Source organism: Ornithodoros turicata, chromosome 6 (genome assembly GCF_037126465.1).
Source record: "Ornithodoros turicata isolate Travis chromosome 6, ASM3712646v1, whole genome shotgun sequence".
In the NCBI taxonomy this organism is placed as follows: Eukaryota; Metazoa; Arthropoda; class Arachnida; order Ixodida; family Argasidae; genus Ornithodoros; species Ornithodoros turicata.
The window spans coordinates 34419231-34443625 of NC_088206.1; the positions used below are offsets into that span (position 1 = coordinate 34419231).

Here is a 24395-nt window from a genome sequence, read left to right on the forward strand (position 1 = left end):
TGTGTTGAGAAACACCACTTTATGTTTGCCATGTCTGAATGAAACGTACCTGACCTGATGCAAATTAACCGTTCTGAGTCTGGAACACACAAAGAGAAAAACGCAACACACGCCACAACATTAACAGATAGCAAATGAGCTGTAGCGAGCACCACCTTGGGACAAAGTCAACAAGTAATTCACCAAAAGTCAATGGGCGCCTGAAATGTAACATCTCCAGTGGCATAGCCAAAGGTAGGGGGGGGGGGCTCGATACGAAAACTCCCCCCCCCCCGCTGATCCTGTGTCGACAACACACACATACTTGTGCACACTTCAAACTGAGGATTAAAAAAGGGAACGAAAATAGTTGATTTAGACGTTCACAGTACGATTACACGTATAGGCTGTCATGACCAATGAAGTGTTGTCACGAGATTGGAAGTATTTTGAAAAGCTCATACTTTGAAAACCATTCAAGAATGCTTCTTAGATAGACGCCATGAACTGCAAGAACTTTCGCGATAGTCACACTGGTCCCCCCCCCCCCCCCATATATTATGTTCTCGGATTTGCACGATTTGTGTGGGTCGGTCCGTGGCAGGTAGGGGGGGCTCGAGCCCCCCCTAGCCCCCTCGTGGCTACACCACTGAACATCTCTGACTGGTAGCAGGATGGCCCACGTTCAATTCCTGGTGCTAGCACTGACTGGGTTTTTCATGAATTATTTGTTGGAAGTTTCGATGTGCTTGAGAACCATTCGTCAACCATTGTATCCTCATGAGGTGATGAGGGTTTGTCATCCCAAAGAGACTCCCTTTCTGGCATGTGTCCTTATGGATGCTCATCACTGCAGAAAAAAAGAAAGAAAGAAAGGAAAAGCATTTAATGACAAGAAATGGATAGTCGCATTTACTGCATAATGATTGTGCACAACAGAAAGAATACTTTTGCACAGAAGGATGTACTTCTTGATGTCTAACATCAAGTTACAAAATTCCAGAATATATGACATGTTGTAAGGTAGAGAATAAGTAGAGTTATTGAGTTGTCGAGTTGAGTTGAGGGGGCAGTTGTACCCCCTTTTTATTTTATTATATATGATTATATAATTATCTTTATGTCTGTACCACCCCTCGCTCTCTACATTACAACATGTTTTATATATTCTGGGATTTTGTAACTTCATGTCAGACATTAACAAGAGCAGCCTTGTGCACGAAAGTCTCGTCTCATTAAAATTTAGATGCTCTCAACAGTCTTCTTTCTGTTGTGAATCTCTATCGCAGCATACCTGCACATTGCTGTTCTACGTACTGTGACTTTGCAGTAAGAGTATGGACTTTGGGTAAAAAGACTACACAGCACTGCTCAGGTATTTTTGCCTATCGAACAGTATGTATGTATGCAGTATGCACACAGTATTTGTGCACCGGACCCACTAAAAATGTAGTGAATGTGGCATTGCCCACGGTAATGCACCAAGTTGAACACAATTACTGTAGAATCTAGGTATTTTAGCTTACATGTCAAGCCAGTACCACACCAGTATCCAGTGTGAAGTTGTGACAAATAAATAGTTTCCATTTTTCTTAGCTCTCAGAAAACAGGCAGTGAATTAATAAGAGTAGACAATGTTAACATGAATTCTGGGCTATTCTTCAGTTGAAGATTCACAGATAGTAAAGGCACCTTCCTCAATGGACGTTGATGACACTGAAAATTCTAAAATGTTATCAGAGGCGACATCAGCTTCGGTGTGTCAAAGGATTGTATGTCCAACAGTAATCCAGCTAACAGTAACAAAAATGTGCAAAAGACAAATTAACTGAACTAATGTAACGTACCTTCTATATCAGACAGTAAAGCTTGTAACACCCCATCCACAGGAACCAGTGTCCAGACACAAAAGTGCTTGAACTTGGAGATAGCAGCTAATCGGAATGGCGATCTTTGTTTTCCACCCTGGAAGCACAGTTTGTAACTTTGAGGGCAGATTTAAAAGTGGTGTCAAAATGTCTGCATGCGAGTGCACATGAAAAGTTGAACATTGATGAATACTCAAATTATAACATCACATTGTCATACCTGTTGGTGGAGGTGGACTGCAACTAACGTGTCAGCAATTTCTTCATGACCAGATGCAAGCCAGATCATGCTTCATTTCCGCCTTCAGCGTGCACCTGTGATAATTCAGAAGTTAGATTATCAATAGTACTATTGTGTTGTTAATCGTGGTTATATCAGAGTAAGCGCAGTAGGACAGCTGCACAATCGATTCATTAAGCTTGCTATTTTTTATATCCGAACCTCGACTTACCATTTTTTGCTCTCGTTTTTTGCCTTGATCATCCGTGGCACGTTAAAAATGTTATGCGTCGGGCACCTCAGATTTTCATCAGACGATTTCGTGCCGAGATTCCAAATTGCCTCTGGAGTCGCGCGTAACCTATGATAACATTCGTGGACGAAATCCTTGCAGTAGAAATTAGCAGGCAACACTGTCAGCCAAGAGCTTCGCACTGCTTGGTCTTTTGGCAGCTTATAATAGGTAACACTTGAATGCACCGATGAATTGTTCTAACAGCGTAGCGCTCTCGCATCTTCGACAACTTCGCCGTGGCATATTTACGATTCATATCGCTCCAGCCCATAAAAGGCAAGGTCAGAGCAAGGAAGTGCACTTTCCAAACGTCGCTGTGCCAAAAAAAAAAAAAACATTCACATGCTTTGTTTCCGGCTTAGCAACAACATAACAGCTGTTCGCTTATGTACGATGCACAGAGGAGGAAACGAAAGAAGCCAAGCAGCCAAGCCAAGAGTCCATGTCAAGCCAAAGACAGATAAACCGAGAGCAGTGACGTCGGTGCGCCCGTGCGCAAGGTTTGCCGACTGTCTGACAGCCGGGCGTGGGAACTAAAAAAACTGTTTTCTAAAAAACTACGAACAGTTGGAGCAAGATATTTCGCACACATATTCAGTGTTCGGTAATGAACACACAGCGCGAGTATCGCTCAGTCCTGCGGCACTTCAAAATCGGCATATCTGACCTTTAATTTTTAATATAACTTAATCATTGAATGTCGCATAATGTAAAACCATGAGCCTAGGGAACACGAAGGGACAGACACAACACGAAGACTCGGGGTTTTACATTATGCATCATCTTCACCAGCTTGCTTGCTTCCTAGCCATTTTTTCATTGAATGTCGTTTAAGTATGCAGTTATTCCAATGCTTCGCGGAGGCGACGTTTCTCGGCAGTGCCCCAATAACACGGGTGCACAAAGGAATGATCCAAACATATGTTGAGAAACAGACTTGTACGTAGCTCGTTACTGGGTAACGAGTTACACCTGATTGATTTGAAGTGGCTGTCATTTCGTGGCTGATTCTGAATTCGACAGCTTCCCTCGTAATATATTTATTGTATAATTTTCGTATAGTGCTTCTGATGTGCTAAAACTCCCTACTGTGTGCTTCTTTGTGATTCCGTGTTAGCGCCACGAAGCAACAATGGGTATGAGCGGCGTACAGATGGAGAGAGAACAGGAGGAAGGAGTGAGGGACGAGTGCTTGGTGTGCATCCTGGGCCGATTTCAGGGAAAACGGCGCGGTCATTCGCCTGGAAAGTATGCCAGAAAACCCAAGGAAAATCTTAGACAGCACAGCCGGAAGGGTTCGAACCCACCTAATCTTCCTCACGGCTTTGGCTACCACCAATGAGCGGACGCTTTTACCAACTTAGCCATGCCGCTGGTCGCTTAGTGTCTGCACAGGGCGTCTCACGTGATGTGGTCCACGTCGTCTGGCTACACGAACGTCGCGGAGTTAGAGCGTAGGCGATGTGCTGCGGAGCATTCGCGCAAGTATGAAGTTCGCAGATGTGCCGGGGGTGCTGCCAGGGATGCAGACGTGGTGACCGAAAATGAGGAACGTAAGCGGCTTGCGGCCGATAATGCCTGGAAGCAGCATATGACAAAGCCATTACACTCGGCCAGATCTTTAGAAATGCGCACCAAAGGATACAGTGGCCTCAAAAAGAAGTGAACGCGTTTGATGGCGATACCCGTGTTTCTGCCCTTTGCATCCCATGGTCGGGTTTGCCGTTGCGCTGCATGCAAATGATGTACTACGTTACACCGTAGGGACCGCCCTTCGTCTGCTGCAATGCTATCGCATTTCGTACGCGTTTGGCAGTGCGCCAAAGAGTACAGTGATTTATATATATATATATATATATATATATATATATGAATGAAGCACGACATACTCTATAAGAACACGACCATGGCACTTGCGCCTCTCTCCAGCGCCGGGGAAAATCTTTCTCTTTGTGGCCACAGCAAGGGCGCGGCGCCACAAGTAACCCCCTCATCAGACGCCGCTCCACGTGTTGATACGGTAGTTTTCGTTCCTGACTTGGTTGCCTGTTCCTGCCGTGTGAAGTTCTGGTTAGTCGCACGTCGTCCATTGAGTGGTTTGTGATGGTGTACTGCTCCGTCCCAATCTGCACGTCGAAGCAAGGAGTGCCGGACCCGAGTATTTCGTACCACGAATACCCGTCGGATGCTGCGTTGCGAGAGAAGTGGCTGCGCAACGTGTCGCGTGGACCAGACCCAGGTGACTATAGCTTCCTGTTTTAATGCAAGTTGCCCCAGTCGCAGTTCTATATCTACGAAAGAGCCTTGCATAATTTCTGCGTATGGTATTTTCTCCTTGTAGGGACGAATCAGGCGCGGCAGCCAGCGGACCGCTCCAAAGTATGCTCTCGTCATTTCAAACCTGAGGACTTCATCGTCGGCACGAAGTGCAAGCGGCTGAGGCGTGAGGCTGTTCCTACGGTATTTGAGGAGTACCCCAGCTATAAGCAACCTGAAGCAAAGCCGGTACGACGCGCTTTGGTAAAGCGCCCGCTGAAACCCCGAAGCCAAACGGGACCCGTTACGCTAGGCGAAGAAGTCGTACCACCTGCCGACTGTGTTCAGCTCGTGGAATCTTCGAGTCTGAACCCTGGCCTATGTTTAGCGGTCGGAAGCGCGACAGCGAACGACACAACAGAGTTGGAACCTGTGGAACTGGTAAGACGTGCAATATGATGCAAGAGTTTCTTCAAGTGTGCCCTCGGTTGTGCTGTTAATAAATTCTAACAAGTCCTTTTATTACAGGAACCAAGTGCACTTTCTGTTACTTGTCAAACACAGCTGTCATCAGCAGATATATCTCGCTTGTACACTAGAATAGAAACACTGGAAAGGAAATGCAGACGAGAGAAGGCAAAGCTGAAAACCATGGAGAACCAGCTTAGGTCAGCTTCCGATGATGTTAAGAATGCAGAAGTTGTCAGACTTCAATGTCACTGTTTTGGAGCGGAAGGTAACATGAAATCTTTATTTGGTTAGGGACACTAACATATAACCACACTTTTGCCCAACTTAAGCTTCAAGAAGAAGACCCCCGTGCATTGTTCCTGAAAGAGCAGCTGATGGTTCTTGAGAAGACAAAACCACGGTGGACAGAAGAGACGATGCGGCACTCTATTCTATGGCATGTGAGTTGGTGACTGAAGGGGAACTCAGTCCCGTGCTACATGGCCTTTCACAACAACATATCCTGTGTTTCTCTCCTTTTTCTTTTCCAACGCAGGCACAGCCACCACCTGCATATCGTTTCATCCGCGACACGAAGCTCCTGTCATTGCCTTGCCCAGCGACGTTAAAACGTTATGTTGAACCCTGCACTGCCACAGCAATGTCATCATTGGTAGAGCAAATACTTGCCCAGGAAGCCAGACAACACTGTTCACTGGTTCTCCACGGCTCCTTGGTTATGGACGAAATGTCACTGCAACAGGCAGAGCTCTACCAGCGTCAAGGCGATGTTGTTCATGGATTTGTTGATCTTGGTGGTAAAGAGGGAAGACATGGTCTGGAGGGCAAATTAGCATCTCACCTCCTTGGCTTCGTATTGGTTGGACTCTCAACTTCATATCGGTGAGCTTTCCTGGTAACAATTAGTCATAGAATATGCCACTCTAATCGTTTTGGTACCCTTTCGTCACTTTCATACAGGATACCGGTTAGCTATTATTTCACAAAGGGCTTGACTGGTGAGCAGCTGTTCGAGCTGATCATTAAAGTGATGACAGCTGTCGAGAGGGCTGGCTTTCAAGTGACCAGGCTAGTTACTGACAACCTTTCAGCCAACTGCAAAGCCTTTGCACGGCTGGCTGGAGGCATGTTATCTCCTGTTGTCAACCATCCCCTGGACGAGCAGTGCCCAAAGCGGCTGCTGTACTTAGCGTTTGACTACTGTCACATCATTAAGAATATTCGCTCACAGGTAGGGAATAATTACCATATTTACTGCTAGCTGAGCAGATTGGCTAATATTGTTCACACTGTAGTCCCTGGACAGCCGCCGAACTCGGCGAAACAATGGCGAGTACATCAGCCCGCACTACCTGCGTCGGCTCTACGACATTCAAGAAAAGTTACCCAGCAACTTCAGGCCTGTGTCATTCTTGACCAGGAAGCACATTTCTCCCACGAACTTCGAGAAGATGAACGTCAAGGTAAGGTAGCAACTGGAATGCACACAGTTGGCAGCCCTTAATTTCTCTGCTTGCTATTTTCAGAGGGCTGTAGAAGTCTTTGCTCCTGAAGTCACAAGTGCCCTTCATTATCTTAAAGGTCATGGGAAGGAGTTGGGGATTCATGGATTTGATGACTGTCTCCCCACTATTCAGTTCATGGAGATGATATACAATTGGTTTACACTTCATAACATCAAGAACAGCACAAGGTACATCTTCACACGGGATGCTGCACGAATGCCCTTTTACTCAGCTGATGATGAAAGGTGGTCTTACACAAGTCATTATAATACAGGTTATGGGAGCATGAAGCTGTTGACTGATATGTAACCTCATTCATAAACTGAAATGGCTGGAGGAAGACTTCCTAGAATACTTTCTCACATGGAAAGCAGCAGCACAAGCCAAGCTTGCCTTCCTCTCGGACATTACCTATGATGCCCTCAGAGTTACTACAATGTCAACAGTGATGTGCACACGCCACCTTCTCGATGGAGGATTCCAGTATGTACTGACAGGCAAATTCTATAGTGATGCTGTTGAGTCATTGTTCTCAACACTACGTCAATTGAACGGTGGTAACGATCGAACGGATGCAAGGGCAGCTGTGGCTGCGTTACGCAGAGTGCTGGTGACAGGGATAATTCAGAGTTCACCAAATGGTAATGTTAAGGGGGGAAAGGCATTCCTCACCAGTGACGGCCAGGCTATGTTCTCCAAAAGGAAGATGGAGACAGGACAGAATGTTAGTCACCTCTGCGCTCATTTCTGAACCTAATGGCTGCAACAGGGTAAAGATACCTGATCTGAAATTGTTATTCAACAGGGACACACTACACCTTCTGAAGCAGCTATCAATGTGTCAGTGCCCGACAACTGCAAACAGTATCTGCTGCCTTTGGAAAGTGCTGGTATGCATTATTGTTTGGATATTACGAGCACTGTGAACTAAGCCCGGTTTATTTTCCAGTGACACCAAAGCAGAATCTAAAAAGTGCTACCCTAGCCCTTCTCGGAGGGTACTTTGTTAGGGTGGTAAAAGAAAAGATGCCTTGTGATGGATGCCTGCAACGTCTCCTAAGTGAACGCTCACCGCCTTTGCTGACCGGACTCATTTTTAATCTAGACCGTGGTGGTCTGAGTTATCCAACAGCTGCGTTTGTTAGCTTCATTGTGACCCTTGAAGAGGCTGCTCAGAAGCTGCTTCCCCACCTAATGCAGCACCCGCACCCACTGAAGAACTTCTTCAGGTGATATACACTTGAAGAAGGAGAAACCGGAGACACGGAGGATATTGGGACGGACACAACAATTCTCAAACACAGCAAAGATTTTATTGACAACAACCCACTATATATTCAAAAACCTCCGAAGGGGGATAGTACGGGACATTCTCATCGCATACAAGAAAGCAGTAGACACTGGCCACGACATACTGCTTCAGTGGATTCCTGGACATGTTGGCATACGCGGTAATGAAGCTGCAGATGAGATGGCGGACATAGCGCACCTATCGTCAACGGAACACACGGAACACGGTGATATATTCCACGTCAGATGTGAAGCACATGTTAAAATTGCTGACAGAAGACATTTGCAGAAGGCAATGGTTACAAGTCGACAGGCGGTCATCCTTGCTTCATCAGATTGACCCGGATCTGAAATTCAGTGTTCCGTCCAGCATACCGCGACCTATACAAACACTCTTGCATCGGTTTCGCCTTAACGTTCCGTACGGTCAACAGTTTCTCCATAAAGTCGGCAGGGCTAGTTCAGCAAACTGTCCCGTGTGTGCATCTGTGGAAAACACGGAACACATCGTTATGCACTGCACAAGATATGCATCCCAAAGGGCTACATTGAAGTTTGCTCTAGACCGCTTGGACAATAGAACCTTCGATATAGTCAAGGTGCTGGGTGTATGGGAACCCGGGAAGAGAGATGCGGCATTGTCAGCGCTTGTCAAATTCATAGTGAGCAGTGAGATGGAATCTGTATTTTAGGACCGCATGCTAGGCATGTGTCGTCGAGTTCCCCGTTGCAGTTTTGTTTCTTGCACTTCAGCTCACTTGTAGGGGATGTAGCTACGCATATGCACGTACAGTTCGGTGATTGGGAGGGGTGATGTGTTTCTATTTTTAGCTTTTCACCTTTTCTTTTCTTTTCTTTCTCCTTTTCTCCTTTTCTTTCTCCTTGTGGGAGTAGCAGAATTCGTCAGTGACGAATTCAATATCTTCCGGGTTTTTTTCTATAATCAAACTCAAACTACTCAAACTACTCTCAACCTCCGAAGGGGAGGAAGAGGAATGAGAGAGGGTTGACTAACACAATTGCCTCGTGTGGCTATCTCTACAGATTCACAAAGCATTCTTCGCCAGGTCACTCTTTCCCTACGCAAAACAGAGGTTTCCGCGAAGAGGGCTTCACAGTTGTTACATTCCCGGAGATGTTGAACTAATTCGCTTGACATGTGGGTCCTTTCTGTGCTAAGGGCATGTTCCCTAAGACGGTCATTCAGACGGCGTCCTGTTTGACCCACATAGCACATGCCACAAGCAAGAGGTATACAATAGACCACTGAGTGGTTACAGGAAACAAACGGATTACGGTGGGTGACATTACAACCACGGTTCACAGAGGAGAAGGGGCAAAGCTTGCTTAATTTGCAGACATTTGAAAAAACAATCTTAATGCCAAAATTCTTAGCAACAGCTAAAATATTGTGGGAAACCGAGTGGAGCCGAGTGGAACCGGGAAAGATCGGGCAAGGTCGGTTGAGCGGAGTACAACTTACGTAAAAATAAAAGGGCCCTGGATGCGATAAGATGACGACCATAGCCAGCTGAGAGCAACCTACCGCATTGGCGGGACAAACTGAAATTGATAAAATGCGAGCACGTTTTTGACACGGAGGCTCTAACCAAGGATGAAACAATGCCAGACTTGACTATCTTCGAGTGGAAACTGGATCGCGGTAGGAGAGGTTTAGCATTATCTTTGCCATAATACCAACAAAGGCCAGACTCAGTGACTAACGTTAAATCAAGGAACTTAAAGGGACTATGAAATTTCCCGAACCCCCATACTTTTTTTCGATGGAAACTGTTCTTCCCGCAGAGAAACTAATATGCCACAAATTTTTCCGGACGAAATCGCTCCACTCTGCGAGGAGCGCGCGCTGGAAATGTCTCTTCCGCGTTCCTCCTCTCTCGCGCATATTTCCCTGCCGATGGTGTAACTGTACGGCCCGCACTTCGGTTCCCCGTTACGTCACCGGTGTTGCACAATGGCAAGTAATGCCGCGAGCTCGCGCTGTGGCTGCCGCTACTGCCGAAACTGCCGATCGCGCGAAAGCTGCTGTCATGGAGATTTCCACTCCCGATGAACGAACGCATACGCGGGATCCTACGGCGCATGCTCCTGGCGGGATTCCTCGGCTCGGACAGCTACGCAACACGTCACGATGACGTGTTGCTGAGCCGGCCGTGGTACTTGGCCTTCGGGAGAGGAAAATCAGTTGCGCTGCGCATGCGCTAGAAGTGATGTCACGTGTCTTTCTTTGCCACCGCCGCCTTGCCGTCTGCTCGCTTCGCTACGCATGCTGTAGCAGACAGCGGTTTGTTTGCTTGAGCTGCTTGAGCATGGCTTGAGGATGAGATTTGTAGTGGTGAAGCAGCTTTGCCAAATATTCCGTTCAAGTTCCTCGCTGGATGTCCGGCTCGTCCGTCAATGTTCAACATGTGAGGGAACGTTTCAGCAACGCCTGCGAGTTTCGTGATCGCGGTTCAAAAGGTGAAGGCGTCTGTACAAAATTGTAAATTGGGCCGCTCTGTTACTACAGATGCAACAAGTGCCATTCCACTTTTTCTCAGCTGCACCTTCTCAGTACAGCAGCAGCACCAGGTGAATGTAGGTACACAATTCTGGTAAGTACGTCTCATGCTCTGTTACACTAGTACACACATACCATTCGCATTCAACGCCCTGATTTCAGATTTTCAGGCATGGGGAGAAGAAATGCAGGATGCAGCCAAAAGTCATTTTACTAAAGGCACAGGGGTAAAAAGATTGAAAGATGGAAGTTTAAAGTGTAATTATATTTGTAACTGATCGCGTGCTTTTACAGAGAAGAACATCAAAGGAAAAAGGTCCATAAAACCATAAAGTTCTGTTAGGCGTGGGGTAAACCTGCATTGATGATTCGTCTGCAATGTTCCAGACTGGCAAAGTTCCAGGACATAACGGGACGTGTGCTCCGCGGCCCCATCTCGCTCATGATCAGAGCCGACAGTTAAGGCATAATGGTTTCAAATTTCCAAAGATTGCAGTTCAGAATTTGTATGAGTACAACACAACAGCGTGTTCAGCCCGAGATAAAAGTTCACGGCACTGCGCTTTTCTTCATTGGAGCGGTCCCCTGTCAGCTACCAGCAAAAGATCGAATAAGAAACGGGTCTATCTCTCAGTATGTGCGTCCGCTCTTGTTTGATGCTAGGGTGTCACTCCAATGGAGAAATGTGACACCATGGTGGTCCGTAAACATTTGTACCAAGCTGTACATTGTACAACCTCGACAACTAACAAACACTGCTCGGTAAGGTCAGTGTTCCAATTTGAGATTTTGCTGAATATTTCTTCCCAAAAGGCTGCTCTTGCAAAAATGCTTAGGAAAGTCATTTGGGTGAACTCCGGTGTACCAAGAAAAGTGCAGAACCAAAAATTTATAGTAGTATAGTTAGACTATATAGTAATTTATAGTATGCCTTAGTATAGTTAGACTTTGAAGGCAGTAATCAACATAAATAAGTTTTACCTCTGAGCAATGATGGCCCATTCAAGGCAACAACAAACTCATAGGTTCACCACATCATCTAAACTTCCTCGGCCTGTTACAGCTTGTTTCTGTCCACAACATCTTCAAGGTGCATATTCTGTGCCATGCAACCAGAGGAGTGGTTACATGAACTATCATTCATCGAGCATTTGTGAGGAGATTGTTAGAGGAATCAGTCAGACAGATGTGTTTCAGATGATTTTTTTTCCAGTTTTCAGGTTTTTATTGTTATTTCATGACAGTATCCTCTGATACTGATACTGGGCAAGCCCTGTTGAACAGTCCAAGACACAGTCAATGCAAATGTCTACATAATTTGAGGGGAACAGAAATACCAAGAACACATGACAAGTATAAGAAACAAATAGCAAAGATATTGCACAGCAGAGAAATGCACATAATCAAAAAGTAATTGCGTGTCACCCTACGTATCAGCAGAAAAGTCCTGTTTGATGGTGTTTTTGAAGGATGCCAGATTATTGTTGGAACAAATGCGTAGAGCAGTGTTTCTCAAACTGTGGGTCATGACCCCCAAATGGGTCATGAGCTGTTGAAAGATTCATTGTTTCACGCCCAACCAGAGGGTAAAGCTCAATTCATGTTCAAAGCATTAATGGACTGTGATGTGTTGTGATGAGTAAATGATGTAGATGTGAAGGTCCTTAAGCATGAATTCAACAGAAATCCTCTGGCTGGGTGTATTTCCTGCTGCTTGGCACACTCTTGGAATCTGGTTGAAAAGCTGCTTCTGAAAACTGCCCTGCTGCTATGGCTTTCTTCACACCATCTGTGCATCAATATTCGAACAGATTGGGACAAAAGTTTATGGAGCACCGGGGTGTTGCATTTCTTTATGGGAGTGACACCCTAGCAGCAAACAGAAGCGGCCACACACACTGAGAGGTGCACAGAACAGCCAGTCACCTGTTTCTTATTCGATACCTTCCTGCTAGCCAGCAGGGGGCCGCTCCGATGAAGTGCAAGGCAACAGGCTCATTGATATGGTGTCCAGCTGGAATTTGTGGTATTTTGGAACAATGTATTGCTAACGAGACCAGTAAAAATATCCAAAACTGGACCTGGACTGCGTGTTTGGCTCACTGAGGTTAGCGAAGAGCGTTTCCTTGAGGTGTTAAACAAAGCTTGATAAAATGAATCAACCAAGTTGTGTGATCTAACTGGCCAATATTGAGTAGATTTACAATATAGATTTGCAATATCTTGAGGACTTTTGCCTCTCTCGAAACAAATGCTAAATAAATGCAATCAAGCATACATTGGAACTCAGTTGCTGAGGCAAAATGCATGAACATACAAACATATGTGATTGTGCTAGTTATTTTCACGCATATAGTATGATCTTCTGAATTCCCAGTAGCTGTTCGAACGTCAGGTTCCAGAACTGTTGTTCTTATTTGCATTTCTGCAGTGGTTGGCTTTCACATAGCTGCACCCGTTTTAACTCCTTGCATCTTTGTTGAGACAAAGCGGAGTTGTTTGGCAATTTTTGTTCAGTAGTGTCACAGCATGTTAAGCATAGCATAGCCAACAGGGGCATAGCAAGGCGGGTTCAAACCCCCAAGATCGTACCTTTGGTAGTGCATCTGGGAGGTCCCCATAGAACCTCCCATAATATTTTCTGGCTACCGCATGGATAGCCAACACTAGCATGAGACAAGATAGAAGCCAACTTGAATATACAAGGCGTACTGATGTGCATGAAAAATTTAAAAATGACTGAGCATTGTATGTGGATTACATTATCAGAATGTTGATGAGTCATGTACCCCGGCCACCATATATACTTTTGATGACAACGAAAGACTGCAATTGAGCTGGTGTGATGGCAATATATTTGTCCTTTAATCTAATTAAATAATTATGCGTTATATAGTCATGAAGAGTTTGCTCGTGGTTGTTGGAAGGGTGTACATTTCCTTAGATAAATCATTCACAAGAATACACACAGCGGCTTTGAGCTCACCAAAGCTTTATGCATGCAATGCCAACTGATGTTAGTATTTTCTTGGTAAAAAGCATCTGTTGCAGCTGAAGAAAACAATACAATCAGTCAGGGGGAAGTTGTCTCGTTATATTGCAAGAGAGTACTCAGTACTGGAGAGATATAAACACACAGAATAAAACAAACTGCCTAGTGCAGTGAGTGGAAAGTTTATTCCACTTCTTATTGGCAGAATATTAACACAATTTTTCTACAAGATTTCTCAGGTCAGAACACTTTATAGGATATACAAATTGCCAATTATGTGTGTTATGTGTATGTATGTCACCACACTTAAATGTATTTACCTGCTGTAATATACCCCAGACCAAGCTCAAAATGGGGCATATTGTCATCAGTTGAAAAGTCAATGCAGGAGAGCATGCATTGCTGTAAAGTGTTTCACCTGAACCATTACCCAAAATGTATCAAGTGGCAGTACACAACTATCACCTTGAATGACCCATCTGTGGTGCTATGTGTAGAATCTATGCACACTTTTCTTTTGATGTTAACATTGCCTTGAGTTTGAGGGAAAACACGGGACGAACACGGGACGAGACGAACACATAGACACACGAACCAGCAATGAAGATTTAATACACAAAGTGCAAGAGAGACAGGGTAAAAAGTGTACACTTCGGCATTAACATCAAGTCAACACCAGCTAGCTTTCCTGCTCCTCCTATGTTCATCACACTTTTGTTGGTGCTCAAATGCCTTAACAGCTGTTTTTGCATGCCTGTCATGAGAACTAGCAAGAAATCCTCATCTTGCAACAAGTCAGTATTTCCTCGTTGAAAGACAGTAGGATCATCTTTCTTGCCTTTGTGTGTGAGGGAAAGCACTGGACTGTTTGTTTGGGCTCTGATAGAACTGACCAGGGCAACACTGTTTTGATTGTCGTCGTGTTTCCTCTCACCGTAACATATATTATAGTCCCTCATGGTGGTGTACAAGTACTGCCTTGTAGTGAGGTGAATTGGATCCTTTGAAACCTGCCATCCAGCACACCCCGAATACTGAGCTGCATCGTACGCTGAGTGCAATGCCGTCACATAGTTTCCCTAACATAAACAAATAGTTTCTTGAAGGCAAAAAAAGGACATTCCAGTACAACATAGTGTTTTACAAGTGCCTGCACGGGCCGCCTCTATTGCATCTTCCTCTGTTTTTGTCAGTGGGGTGTGGGACAGCCTCAAAATCATGTGCATAATAGGAAGATTGGAAGACAAACGAGACCTTGCCAGTTTGGAACATTCAGACATATCAGCAAGGCAGGTGTCCCCACGCCTGACGGAACCTTGTGATTTGATGGACCTTATTTCCTTTGATGTGTCCTCTCTATAAAAGCACCTGATCAGTTACAAATATAATAACACTTTAAACTTCCATCTTTCGATCTTTTTACCCCTGTGCCTCTAGTAAAATGACTCTTGGCTGCATCCTGCGCATTTCTTCTCTCCATGCCTGAAAATCTGAAGTCAGTAAAAATAAGCAATGTCCTCAGTTTCAACACAACCCTCATGTGTTTCGTAATTTTGTTGCTCCAGTTAAGAATACAGTATGATAATTCTGAGTAAAAGCACAAATACAAAATAATAGGAATCATTAAGCACAACGAAGGATTACTGATAATTGCCGAAACCACGATATTTCTTACTCATATACCGACTTCGGTGTTGAGATAGAACAGGTGACAATTAGATAGTCCGATTACACAGATTTTACAAACACGTCACGAGAATTAGTCCAACTTGGCACTATGGGTGTACATTACGCACCAGTCTGCCGGTGTATGCCACTGTATCATTTGCTACAACACATGCAAAATAAGAGCGTTGAACGCGAATGGTGTGTAGCATGAGACGTACTTACCAGCTTCAGAATTGCACTCGTGCGTCTTAATTCACTTGGAAGTTATGTACATACACCTGGTACTGCTGCTGCCTGAACTGAGAGGGTGCAGCTGAGAAAAAGTGGACTGGCACTTGTTGCATCTGTAGTAACAGAGCGGCCCATTGAACAATTTTGTACAGACGCCCTTACCTTTTCAACCGACCATGAAACTCGCAGGCGTTGCTGAAACGTCCCCTCACCTGTTGAACATCGACGGACGAGCGGGACATCCAGCGAGGAACTTGAACGGAATACTTGGCAAAGTTGCTTCACCGCTACCACAAACCACAACCCATCCTCAGGCCAACAAATCGCTGTCTGCTAGCGCATGCGCACGCGAAGCGAGCAGACGGCACGGCGGCGGCAAAGAGAGACACGTGACATCACTTCTAGCGCATGCGCAGCGCAACTGATTTTCCTCTCCCGAAGGCCAAGTGCCGTACTTGCGTCAAGTTACCCGTTGTGTCTCCGCTCGGCAGCTCCCCACGGCGCGGCGCAGGCTGTCCTCCCTAGCCGCTCCGTTTAAATTCGCTCCCGAGAAGTCCGCTCGCGCGACGAAAGTAAAATTTCGGTTCTACACTCAGCAAAATGTCTTCTTTCAAACGAAATGAAGAAAAAAATCGTTTCATAGTCCCTTTAAGGGTATGGCTACTCGAAGAAAATTCAACAGCGAAATTGAGTTCGGGGGCCAGGCCGGTTTTCCCCGCTTCGGGCCGCGGACGGCGGTCCCATAGGGGGATCGGCGAGTGTCATGGTCGTGTTCTTATAGAGTAGGTCGTGGAATGAAGTAACGACTTAAAGGGACTGTCGCATCCGGAAACTCATCAATGAAACCGATAGCACTATGTATGGCATCGGCCGACAATCTACATGGCTAATTTTTTCGTCCGAAAAGTGCTTAGATACTAGATCAATGAATTTTAAAGATCAGCGCTGCTTCGCGACCGCAGAACATCAGGCGGCGTAAGAACACTCCCTATGCGGAGAAGTGAGAGGGCAGCGTCCAGAGGGGGAACGGCGTGCGTACACGTGCTTTTCATCGCAGAACGTGTTCACGTTGTCGCTCTCGTAGTTCCCGTTCATCACATTATGGCGTTGTAGCGTTACGTTCCTCCAACAAACGAGCTCCGTTCAGAGCGCAAAGGGAAACGTGCTCCCCGCGTATACAGCGCTCATGCGATATATCCTCCCCTTATCACTACTGCAAGTTACTTGTTACTTTCATTTTTGTTTTCTCCGTCCTTCTTTCGCTTCGGTGTGGACGACCTTCTGAAACAGGTGCACCATCCTTACGCTTCGTACACGGTGTTCTGATCTGGATGTTGAGCTCCTGCGTATTCCCGAATTCCCGATATTCACGTCAGAGGCCACATAGAGCCTTCTGGAATAACCACCTCGAGGTCTTCGTGACTACGCTAAGGCGGTGACTTTGACAGGCGACGACCTGACGTTGCTAAGGCTTTGAGCAATTATGAACTGATGAGGGCATCCCATGCACTTGCAAAAGGCATGAGCCTGACCTGGATGACACGCAGCTTTACGCCTTAACTCGACTCACTAACCCCAGAATACTTGGGAAATAACTATCGTGTTTTAAAAGTTTTTCTCGCACCTGCATGTCTTATATGAGCGCAGGAGTTACCAAGTTAGGAGTTTCAGTCACTTGGCGGAGCTCACCATAGCGTCACCCTTGCCTGCGTTAGACGACATGACCAACACGTAGGAAGCAAAAATCGATGCCAATTTAGCATTTTTGTGCCTTCTTTGCCATCCGAAAACAACACGTCTGAGTACATCCAGCACATCTTACTCGAGTTGAAAGATGCGCGTAAAGGTAAGGATATATTTTGTTTGTTCTATCGATTACACATATAGCTACTGGTTGACGGCGTTGATCTGCAGCTCGAAATAATGAAATCTTCCGCTTTGCACCAGTGACTTCTCTGATGACTGGGTTGAAAGGCTCTAGTTGACGCGTTGTCTATTTGCCATTTGTGGCACGTGCGTTCAACAAAGATGTCTGTTCCTTCAAGTGCTTCCCCTGAGCGGCCGTACAGTGTCGCCGTGATATTATCTCGAGAAGCCGCACAAAAATGACCGATGGGCATTTTGAGCACCAACTGCAACTGAAATTAAATTCAATATCAAATATCAATGAAGATTTAAAAAAATACTAACCGAAAAGTAACTCGTTACTAACGAGTAACGAGAACACGTTCCTTTCGGCTTTTCAGTAGTAGCGTATTTAGTTCCATAACGTAGCCATAACGGCGGAGAATGACCCACCACATCATCATCCCATTTATGTGTGTGTGTGTGTCCTTTTTTTCGAGATAACGGGTAAGGGTATCTAGTTCGTTTTTTTTACGGTAACGCCTACAAATCTGTTGAGAAATGATAATCAATATGCGTGGTCCGTATAGAATTTTTCCGTGATGGTGTGAAAATATTCATGTTGCGTTTTGTGAAAAACGCCAACATCTGATGTGACTTATGAATAATCTATATGTGGCCAGATATTAGTCTTTGATTTCTCTTCATGAGCGACCATGAGGGCTACTCAATAAATTTGACACCTCCATCTCCACATACTTCTGAATGACGTCAAGCTAAGTAAAGCGTTAAAGTGTTCTTTTACAAGGGGTAGACCGAATATTCACTTGGTAAAATAACACTGGTATGGCACTGCTGTCCGGAACGATCCTTTGTGAGCTTACACGTAAGCGAAACACCATTTCAAGTAATTAGCACAAGCGATGGCCACAGAAGCATTTTCTACACTTATTTGAATTGTACAGTGTGCCTGAAATGAGAACTTTGAATTTGTCCGAGAACAATCTATTTGTCAGCCCGTTATGGAGCACTTCAATTATATATATAAGTGCTAGGACCCAACCTGAAGATCCGGGTTTATCCGAAGAATGGGCCGAACGACACTTGCGACATCAAAGTACAGTCACGAAGACAAGATGGGCAACACGAGTTACAGGCAATAAAGTACCCTGTGATTTCCCACAAAACGTGTAATTGCACAGCAACGCCATTTCGGCGCGGTTACACCACGAGGTGTTTATTACCCGGGAGGACGACGACGGCAACAATAAAAACGCGAGCCACAGATTATGACTGTTAAGTATGCCAAGTTTCCTCACCCAGTTTTTCTGACCTAGAATATGTGCTCCAGCAGGGCTGCTCAGATGACAACTCAATGATAATATAAAGTGACCATAAGGAGCGGCCCGTAAACGCCATCTAATCTCATTTACTTCGGAAAGGGGTCGGATGTTGTTCGTCAGACACCACATTTCAACGGAAGGCTACAGAGATGAAGGCTGCCGTCTCTACCTGGCTTTATACAGCCCTACTTGCGATAAGTTGCGGTAAGTTTTCTGTATTATCGGAACAGAGAGTATCATTATATGGAGGCTCCACTATGTCTGCATAGAAAGCAATACCGACATGGGGATGATCCACAGCTTTTTGTAATGGCAATAGCACAGTAATGTTTAGAAGTGATAATATTCATTATAATGGCGACGATACATCATAAAAATACGCATTGCACTACATAATAGGTTACCTATTCATTTTCGCATATTTAGCATTTCGCCTTGAAACACGATCAACTTATAGTATCGAATAAGTCCCCCCTTTGGCGACAGAACGTCGTGCAGTCGGTTTTGCGGTTTTACTGTACATAATTCGCACGGTCAAATTTCTTATTTGAGGTTTTACTGTACATAATTCACTATTACTTAAAAAGTTCTGCTATTTTGAAGGTATTATTCTACTTAGCGTAATCATCGTGCTGTGGACTTGTGGTAAGGAATTTCGAAGCTGGTGGCGTCACCAGTCAGGGCATTTGCGTCGCCTGCCTGCTCATTGTCGAGTATATTGACATGACTATAGGCACATAGCAAATAAGTATCTTTAGTTGTTCCCACACTTGTGATATATATTTGACATTACCTACCTGATATATGTTATACACATATATGTCTGAGCATTGCTTATGATTGTTTTTGTGTATGCCACCTGCTTATTTGCGGAGATATTGAGCAGAACCCCAGTCCTACTGTTAAGGAAATGTTTCAAACAATAATGAAAGTGCAACGGGAGATTAGGGCGGACATTGCGAATCTGCAAAGTCGTCTATAGGGCTGTTGCAGTGAAGTTTGCACAGCGCCATTTCGGGCCCAAACGGCCGCGGATCCCAACAGTAAGAAGTTCCATCAGCGGGTTTTGCATGGTGTGTCAAACGGTATGGTGCCAAGGAAGCTACAAAACCTGTAGGAAATCAACAGAAAAAGCGGTGCTTCTTGAAAAGCGCGAACAACTCGAAACCGTGTACTTGAAAGTGCCGCGTCGTCTGCTAAACTGGGGAGTGTTGCATGATTTGGGGCGCTGATGTTGCTGCTCACTCGCGCCACCTGGCCCAGAGCAACAGGCCCATCAAGCATGGAAACGGCAGTTACCAGACTTGGCACCCGTCTAGCTGACCTTGAAGGAAACCTAAATGATGGGCAGTTGAAATTAAGAGGTCTTGATACCTTGACCGTATCTGTGGATAAGATAAGTGATATGGTAAAAATAAAAAGATAAGCTTGTGGATTTGGAGAATAGAAGTCGCAAGTCAAATCTAGTTGTATTTGGTATTACTGATATTGTGAATTAATCGGAATCCGATCTACGACATAGTGTTATTAATGAAGTGAAGTGTCAAGAAAAACTGGGCGTAACATGCACTTCGGTTGCACGAATTCATAGACTTGGAAGACCGTCACTAAACACACCAATCATCTTTTACTTTCAAGACTACAGAGTGAAGGAAACAGTTTTGCACAATGCTAGGAAGTTAAAAGGATCATCCTTCCGCTGCAGTCACAGCTACTAAGAGGCATCCTGCTTGGCTGATGCCCCTGAACTTGTTCCTTGTCGATGCACCTTGTTCTTCCACTTGGCTTCAATGCTATGATTATGAAAATAAATTCTTCCGTCAATGACTTACTCATCATATAAGCTACACCCTTGAGATAAAGCTAGGTTTCAAGTTATAATTCATTGAGAAAGTTGCACTATTTTAATACTCCTCTCAGTGCTGCACACGCAATTCCTTGTTCTGTGAACCTTGCCAGCAATTCTGCTTACAAACATAAAACACTGGTAGCTTTTTAGGCTAGCGAAACTAAAAGGTGTGACACATGAGTGTTACCATTCCCTGCTGAAATGTGTAAGGTACTAGGCTTGTACCTATAGCACATTTCGCAAACATAAACGATCTTGGCAACAGCACCAGCATTACAGTGCAGGTTCAGACAGGCACAACGTAAAAAACAGGTATTCTTTTTCATTTCCTAGGACAAAAAGCAATATTGAGATGTAACTTTCGATAATTTAACAGACAATAAGCGCGTCTCAATGGGTAGGTTGTAACCAGAGGGTCGAACCGAACCCGAACCTGAACCGAAAACCGTTATTAACCGTTATTTTTGGCCGAACCGGAACTGAACCGAACCTAAAGCGTCGACGCCATCTTGGAGCTGAACCGGAACTAAACCGGTAAAAAAATACCGGTTTCCGGTTCAAATAACGGTTCAGCATAATTCCCAACGTGTGCGCGTGTGAACTTACATAAGCCCCTTATACGCTAGCCACACTTCATGAAACGGAATGGCGGTAAGTTCACCTCCTCACCAACTATAATCTTGTGTGGCGTCCTTCTCTCCTGGCTTGTTGAAAGCAGGGGAGTGTTGAAAAAACGCAGTCATTCGGGACGATGGTTGCTCAGGAAGTGAAGTTACTGTCATTCCGTTTAAAGCATCATGTTTGCCGCGTGCCTAGGGTACTAGAAAGTAAAGCACCGGCCACACTCATTCTGGTCAGAACGAAAAGAACCTGCCAAGTTGGCTTTCTTTGTGGATTTAAAATAAAAGAAGCAAAAACTACCATACTGACACAATATCTAAAACTCGCCAGTGGGTCTAAAATGAGTCGAACTCTCTGTTTGCACTTGCTTTGTCTTTTTTCCACAGACACTTCACGCTAACGCCGAGCACGGCGGCGGTCAGTGCTGACACAATAACGTGCCCTTTACACATAAAGTCCCCGAGCTCACGATCGCAACATGCCAATCCAACTACATACCATGAAGCGTCGTTATTTGATTAACCTGTATTCGCGATCCTGACTGGTAGCGAATAATTTCAATTACTTAAATGACTTAGGCCAAGGTAGGAAGGGGGTTGCCTCAGGACAGAAGCTGCCGATATTTCGAACAGAGACTGGTCTTCTTCTGGGCACCGTCCTCATCATTGGCATGGTATTTAAAGGGTTATTTAAAGGGTTTAACCACGTCACATGTGACGTTGCATGAGAGGGCGTTGAATCCAGCTGCAACTTCCGTCGTCTGCTGTCATGGCATATTCCTTCAAATTTCTCGAAAACCACTTCGTTGTTCTGGTTGAAACTTCGCGACTGTGTTTCTGTAGCACTCTTGAATATAATTTCAGCTAAGTTTCGGAATCGCTCGATCTGTACGAGACCGTCCCTTTAAAGGTTCATGCGAATTGTGGGTCAACAGCCCGGAGGGAAGAAAGGTTCCGTACGGGCTTCTACGACCGGAGTGAATGGCTGCTTTGTTAGAGTGTGGAGGGGATTATGTGAACGTTGTGATCTAGGCTACAGACCGGTTACAGAAAAATGGAAGGTTAAGGCCAAGGTAGCAGGCTTGGTTGACAGATATTCCCGGTGAGATTCCGCTAACAACCCCGCGACCTGAGCTACGTGCGGGGAAAGTCAACCCAAACCAGTAATTCATGGGTATGCTCTTCTTGTAACCGCTACTAATCTTGCCTTTCATGTCGCACAAACTCTTTCAAAATCCTGAACGACCACTGACGCCTTCTTGCCCACTTCAAACACTGTAACACACACACACACGGAAGCTTCTTTTAACCTGCCTGTTGTGCTTCATTCGCACCCGTCGTTCCTGAACCGGTTCGGTTTCGAAAGAACCAGTTTGAACCATTATAATTGCCTTCTGGACCTGAACCGGATCGGAACCCTTATCGCCGAACCTAAACCCGAACCGTACCGTTAAACGTTTCGGTTCGACTCTCTGGTTGTAACCCCACTTCGCTCGGTGTGGTCTGATGTGTGATACAACTTTGTCTTTGTTGACAATAAATGATGATCACAACTAGGAAGAAATTGTTGAATGCAGACAGATTCTTAATTTTGTGCAAATTTCATAAAGGAAGCGGATCTGCATTACAATCTTCATCTGCCCCAGCTGCCAATACATCAGTTCTCTCATGCTTTTGTTTTATCACATTGATAAAAATAAATTTACCTCAATTTAAAATTGTCCAAAGCCTTCTTAAATGGCGGCAAAAGTTCCCAGAAGATAATTGCCGAAAGTCCCCCAATCCTCAGGCGAGTACGTCGCCAGTTAGAATTTTTTATCACTTTAGGTGAAACACCCTTTATAACTATCACATGTGCTTAGGAAAGGAGTTGCCTCAGGACAGAAGCCGCCGATATTTCGAACAGAGACTGTCATCTATGTAAAAGATTGCACATATCTTCTTCACATACAGATGTATGGTAAACACATGAATACAAAACTATACATGCAACCAACACATGTAACAATGACATATTGACTTCAGGCAACAGTAGCCCAGTAGACAGTTTCCTAGTGTGGCTTCTGGTATGTGACAACGTGCAACTTTAATGGCCAATTATGTGGTAGGCTAAATTTGTTCTCATATGTAATGGTTTTAATGGTTCAAGAAGTCTGAAAAACAGGAGTACATGAAGCATATATTTATCACGTGTGTTACAAGCTTTCACCTGGAGCCTGGGCTTCTTGGGCAAGACTGTGTGAAAGCTTGTAACCTACGTAATAAATAGATGTTGCATCTCTTTCTGATTTTGATATTTGAAAGATATATTGTTTCGTTTGTTCATTTCGTTTGTTCATCAGCTTTGGTCAAGGAATTGTTCATAGGTAGCAACGGTACGCAATGTCACGAAAGGAGAGTATCGTCCCGCAAGACTCATTAAAAAGGACTTTAGTGTTGTGTTTCAATACAACATATTTTGGAACTCATAGCCATGCATCATCCTGCGCAGCTATGAATCATCCTAAAATACAGATGCTGAACTATTGTAAATGCGATAGACGAGCTGTGCAAAGAGGTACCACCAGTTAGTATCTTGGTTGGTTGGTTGGTATCTTGGGTACTTGAAGCCTGTGACAGATTCTGTGGGGAAGGCTTGCCGGATGCTGTTCACTGCACAGGCTGGGATGACCCTCCTCTTGTTTTTGCAAAGTTTGTGCCAAACACATCTCGCCAACTGGCGATACGCAGTGTATCGTGTACACAGATGTATAAAAAATATAGTTTAGGCAAATAGGTAACCGGTCATAGTACAGGGTGTGTGCAAATAAACTCTAGTGACATTTGCACACATCCCTGAGAGTCACTGCAGTTTATCTGCACACACCCTGTATATTAAGCTACACTGTATTCTTTTAGAAACCAGCATTTTTTCCAGCAAAGACACCAGCAAGAACACTTAACATCGCTAAAAACCTAAACGCAGGGAAATACATAAAAAGGCGACTCTATCAAGACACAGCACTGAACTTACAATTACACGACTTTCCCCAGTTCAGAGTTGCGTATTATGTCGTCTTTTGATTTGTTGCCCTCCACTCGAGTCGACTTTAATGCAGAACCAAACCATGCAATTTTAGCGCCCAAATTTTAACATCGTTCGACAAGAACACACGTGACTTAGTTGTGAATATGGGCGCTCATACGTTCGCGCTGCCCACGGAGTTCAAAATGTGAAAACTTCAGGACACTCGTATTGAAGCAGAAAAGTTGAAAATGTTCATGGTTTGTAATGCACTCGTACTGCGGTTCTTCGGGAGTGCTTTCGCGAGCTCCTTGCAGTACACGCATTCGATCTCCTTTGACATTATGGCACACGAGCCGCACCGGCTCCTTAAGGCCGGCCTGCATGTAGCGTTTTTCTTGCGTAAAAGCTGAGTTCGCACGCCCGGCGCGAAATTTT

At 44.9% G+C, this 24395-nt stretch overlaps 1 protein-coding gene across 1 annotated transcript in view; it reads left to right on the forward strand.

Moving 5' to 3' along the window:
* The first annotated feature begins 18454 nt into the window (after nucleotides 1-18454).
* LOC135396528 (mucin-2-like) overlaps nucleotides 18455-24395 on the forward strand; it is a 110587-nt gene continuing 104646 nt past the window's right edge. Inside the window, exon 1 of the mRNA XM_064627557.1 lies at nucleotides 18455-18688. Within this exon, the coding sequence (XP_064483627.1) occupies nucleotides 18634-18688 (55 nt within the window). The 5' untranslated portion in view covers nucleotides 18455-18633. The remainder of the gene's footprint in view (nucleotides 18689-24395) is intronic.